Source organism: Mus caroli, chromosome 3 (genome assembly GCF_900094665.2).
Source record: "Mus caroli chromosome 3, CAROLI_EIJ_v1.1, whole genome shotgun sequence".
Classification (NCBI taxonomy): domain Eukaryota; kingdom Metazoa; phylum Chordata; class Mammalia; order Rodentia; family Muridae; genus Mus; species Mus caroli.
This window is the reverse complement of record NC_034572.1, coordinates 83,463,925-83,469,281: the sequence shown is the minus strand read 5'-3', so window position 1 is coordinate 83,469,281 and position 5,357 is coordinate 83,463,925. Positions and strand designations below refer to the sequence as shown.

General features: G+C 44.5%; 1 protein-coding gene across 1 annotated transcript in view; it reads right to left on the bottom strand.

The window, feature by feature from the left end:
* The window catches only part of S100a8 (S100 calcium binding protein A8), a 2,291-nt gene extending 1,305 nt beyond the window's left edge, over window positions 1-986 (bottom strand). The window contains exons 1-2 of the mRNA XM_021159150.1: window positions 961-986; window positions 359-522 (exon numbers count right to left, since the gene is read on the bottom strand). Of these exons, the coding sequence (XP_021014809.1) occupies window positions 359-499 (141 nt within the window). The 5' untranslated portion in view covers window positions 500-522; window positions 961-986. The remainder of the gene's footprint in view (window positions 1-358; window positions 523-960) is intronic.
* Between the last annotated feature and the right edge of the window lie 4,371 nt (window positions 987-5,357).

Genomic DNA, 5,357 nt, shown 5'->3' with positions numbered 1-5,357 from the left:
ATGGAGGAGCTAGGGAAAGTACTCAAGGAGCTGAAGGGATCTGCAATCCTATAGATAGAACAACAATACGAACAAACCAATACCCCCCCCCCCAGCTCGTGTCTCTAGCTGCATATGAATCAGAAGATGGCCTAGTCGGCCATCAGTGGAAAGAGAGGCCCATTGGTCGTGCAAACTTTATATGCCTCATTACAGGGGAACACCAGGGCCAAGAAGTGGGAGTGTGTGGGTAGGGGAGTGGGTGGGGGAGTGTGTGGGGGACTTTTGGGATAGCATTGGAAATGTAATTGAAATAAATACCCAATTAGAAAAATGGAAAAAAGGAAAAGAAAACCCTGAGAATGCAACACCTCCTCACCTGCACAAACTGAGGACACTCAGTAGTGACCATTTTCTTGAAGTCATTCTTGTAGAGGGCATGGTGATTTCCTTGTATATTGGAATAATTGTGGTAGACATCAATGAGGTTGCTCAAGGCCTTCTCCAGGTCAGACGACATTGTCACGAAAGATTTCCTTTCACCTGAAAGGAAAAGTCGCAGAGGGATGGGAGCTGCAGTTACTCACGGTAGGGTGACAACTGAGTGGGCATTCAGGTTTTTAACCCAAGAATGAGCTTTGACCTGGCCTGTACCACTCAGATAACTAAACCCAAAAAATGGCTCTATCTCTGATGGGAAGGGGTAGGAGAGAGCATTGGAGAGACTTTAGTACACACACACACACACACACACACACACACACAAGTGTAGCAAACTCTCCACACTAAACACTCCCTGCCCTCTTCTGCTAGACACTGCTAGAAGGCTCCACACCATTCCACTTCCTTTATCCTCAAGCTTTTGAACGGTGCTGGAGACTTCCCCACCCTTTCTTGCCCTCTCAGAGAAGGCTACTCTATCCCCCAACCCTCGCTAAGGAAAGCCTACACTGTGAGACAGAGTCACATAGCCCTACTTACACGATGTCTTGAAGACGGAGCTGACAAAGGATATGTGAGGCTAAGTGTCAGCTGCTTTTATAGAGGAAAGCTTGGCCAGCTGCCCACAGCCTCGGGCTATGGAGACAACGCTCTTCCCTTCCAGAGTTGCCACAGCCTCTGTTTCCTAACCAAGCCCATGTGGCAATCACTGAGTACAGTGAGCATTTCTGAGTCTGAGGAAGTGGGAGTGTTGGAACATTTACCAGACAGGAGTACCCAGCAGGAAGAATCAGGATGGGGCATGGCAATAAGTCCATGTCTAGGTCCCTGGCACCTCATCCCTGCATCTAAACAGACCCTCAGTCTTAGCCCTCTCCTCTGTTGCCATTGCTGATCCAATGCCTTCATGTCCAGTCTACCTCTGAACTGAACTGAACTGAACTGAACTGAACTGAAATGAAATGAAATGAAATGAAATGAAATGAAATGAAATGAAATGAAATGAAATGAAATGAAATGAAATGAAGGTGTATGTTTCTGTATGAGTGTGGGTGCATAGAAAAGACAACTTCTCCAAGTTCTCAAAGTACCAAAGACCTCAGAAACATTGCTGGTTCTAGCTACTGGATATTAGTAAAGTTTGGAGTACTGCTGTGGGGTTGTATTTGGATGGGTAGGTACAGTCTTTGGGGGATAGCTGTGTTCCCAAGAGTTGGACAAGTTCCTAACCTGCCCATGACTCTTAATGATCATTCTGCTCTAGAAGCTAAGGATGTCCTGAGTCTTTGGATGTAATTCCTGGTCTTCATTCTGTCCACCCTCAGCTGCCACTAAGTCAGTGCATGATAACAGTAGAGACCCTTCCAGCCTCTCAGAATGGTCACTGTGCCTTAGAACCCAGGAGCCTGGGATGAAGAGAGGAGTAAACTCTAGGATGGTGAGGGGTCAAGTATTTTGGAGAGTCCATGTGAGTCTCATGCCCAAGGGAAAAAGAAGAGGGGGTGATTCCCAGGAATTCACAGGTGCAATCCCCAAGCCCAGTAAAATACCACTTGAATTAACTGGCTGCCAGTTTATAGAGATCTATGGAGTATTTCTCATATGGGTGGGTTTCATTATCTTACAAAAGCTTCATAATATGCTTCTCGGGAAGGCAGAGAGCTGAACCAGCCAATGTACAGACGAGGAAGCTGAAGCCCAGAAAGGTGGAGGGAGTCAACCAATTTCCCAGTCCAAATGCGTCAGAATTGCAAAGTCCCTAGCATGATCTGACAAGAACTAGAGGTGATGGGGAAAACTCATCCCTTCTCTCCTTCAGATACCAATCCTGGTTCTACTTCAGCACCCAGGCCATCAGAGCTGTGGTAGCTGATCTTTCCTATCAGCTCAATGGGATTCAGACTCACCATGAAAACAAATCTCTGGGCATGTGTGTGAGGGATTGTCTAAATCAGGTAAATTAAGACAGGAAGATCCACCTTAAACATGGGCAGTACTTTTCACAGGTTGAGGTCCAGTTGGAGAACAGGGTATTTGCCCCCTTGCTCTCTGATTCCTGACTAGAAACACACTGTGACAGCTGCCTCTTGTTCTGTCTGCCATGCATTCCCCATTCTGATAGACTATATGCTCTGGAATTGCAAGCCAAAATAAAGCCTTCTTTAAGTTGCTTTTTTCTGGTTTGTTGTTGTTGTGGTGGTGGTGGTGGTGGTGGTGGTGGAGGTGGTGGTGGTGGTGGGTTATTACAATAATGAGCCAAGTAACAGTTCCTTGGGGAAGTGGGTGAATTAACCTCTCTCCTTCCAGTTTCCACTGCCCACTAGATTTCAATAAGCCACTTCCTTCCACTATAGCTGTGTGACCAAAGTTGAGCCAATTAATCATCCTCTTTTGCTTTAATTACATCAAGTATTATATAAAGATTGAAAACATACTATATCTTCAACTCCATGAAAAGAGAGAAGTGTCTTGTATTTTGTATGTGTACTTGTATTTGTATCTCATAATGGATTAATATTTAAAATATTAGAACCCTGAAAATTCAACAGCAAAAATAAAACCATCCCAAAAAGAAAGTGAAAGGGGGATTAAAGTAGATGTTTCTCCATACTGTATACAAACACCCAACAAGCATTTGAAATAATGTTCAGCACCATAAACTATTAGAAAAAAGCAAGTCAACCTACAGGAGATATATATACATATATATATATATATATATATATATATATATATATATATATAGAGAGAGAGAGAGAGAGAGAGAGAGAGAGAGAGATCGTTAGGATGATATAATAAGTAAATAAATAATAAGTTAATAAATAAGTAGCAGAAAAATCACAGGTGTTACCACAGAAGAGAAATTGGAAGCAAGGTCCCTCTCGGATTTTTAGCTAAAATGCAATAGAGAAGCCTTGTGCCCTGTGACAGAAGTGTAGAATATGAAACTGCCATTCCTTGGGCTCCAAATAATTACCACATAATCCAGCAGTTCCACTTGTGAATGTATAGACAAAAGACTGGATAATGAGGCCTCATAAAGATGTTTCTTCACAGCCTGGGGATTCTTATGGAAGAGTAAGTGGGAGGATTACAGGTCCCAAAATGGGTAGGAACTTCAGAGGAAGGCCAACAGATTCAACTAACCTGGACCCTTGGGTCTCTCAGAGATTGAACCACCAACCAAAGAGCATACATGAACTGGACCTAGGCCTCCCCACTTATATGGAGTAGATGGGCAGCTTGGTCTTTATATGGGTCTGAAACAACAGGAGTGGGGTCTATCCCAAAAGCTGTTGCCTGTATATGCGATATGTTCTTCCAGCTGGGCTGCCTGGTCTGGTCTCAGTGGGAGAGGATGTGCCTAGCCCCACAGAGACTTGATATGCCAGGGTTGAGGGATACTCAGGGGGCCCCACCCTCTCATATGCTCCTTCACTCAGATCAGCACCATCCAAGAGAACCCAAGAGGGGAAGCAACAGCAGTGTGCATGGATGGATGAGTGATAAATGTGCTTTGCATACAGTGGAATACTAGCCAGCCTTGGTAAAGGAAGCAAGTTCTGGCACATGATGAAACATGGATGACCTGTAAGGAGAAATCAAGTGTGGTTCCAGTTGTACGAGGTGTTTCTATTAGTCAGATTTATAGAACCAAAGTTAGAGAGTCTGGGAAGAGGAAAAATGAGCCACAGTTTAATGGGATGCACTGTCAATGTCGAAAGAGGAAGCAAGTTCTGGAGATGAGCTGTCCAACAATGCAAATGTAAATAACCTTACTGGACTATACACCTGGAGAAGGATAGATGACAAAATTGCTGTCACATGTAATTGAACACAATCAAGTGTTATAATTTTCAATGCCTGTACCTATAAAGTTGGCTTCATACTCAGTTCTATGTGGGATGTTTTTGATAAAGCCCTCACCTCAGGCTCAAGAATCTATGTATGCCAAAGAGGAGGCAGGGAGATTGTAAGAGCCAGAGGGGATGGATGACACCAAGGAAACAGTGTCTTTCAGACACAGCAGGGCTGGTGCACATATGAACTCATAGGACCTACAGGACCTGCACAACTTAAACCAGATGGTCCCAGCACTGAGAAAGGGAAGAAGTGGGCAAGGCTCCCACACATAATCAAGAAACTATCTGCAATTCACACCCACTGACAAAGGGAAAATAAGTTTTCTCCAATGGTATCTTAACCAGAGGTCAGGGCAGACCCCATGGCCAGGAGCAGTTGGCCAACACAGAATGAACTCACTGGTATTTTTGCTGACTTTATGTCTCATTTTTTGGGGATCTCTCTCTCTCTCTCTCTCTCTCTCTCTCTCTCTCTCTCATTGGTCTTTTGCTTGTTTGTTATTGTATTGAATTTTGAGTTGTTTCTTTTTCTCGCTCTTATACAATACATCCCAACAGCAGCCTCCTCTCCCTCCTTTTCTCCCAACTAAGCACCTCCTGTCTTCCCCAGATCCCCTCTCATTTCCCCTCAGAAAAGAGCAGGCCTTCTGGTTATATCAACCAAACTTGACACATCAAGATGCAATAAGGCTCAGCACAGACTCTCATATCAAGGCTGGACAAAGCGATCTAGTAGGAGAAAAAGGATCCATGAGCAGGCAAAGGAGTCAGAGAAACCTCCACTCCCATTGTTAGGAGTTCAACAAAAACCTCAAGCTAAAGAGCCACAGCATGTATGCAGAGGGCCTGGTGCAGATCCATACAGGTTCCGTGATTGTCACTTCAGTCTCTGTGAGCCCCTATGAGCTCTGCTTAGTTGATTCTGTGAGCCATGTTCTCCAGGTGTCCACAACCCCTCTGGCTCCTAAATCCTTCCTCTTCCACTTCTGTAGGGTTCCCTGAGCTCTGCCTAATATTTGGCTGTGGGTCTCTGATCTGTTCCCATTAGGAATCATTTCATTGCTGTTGCTGCTG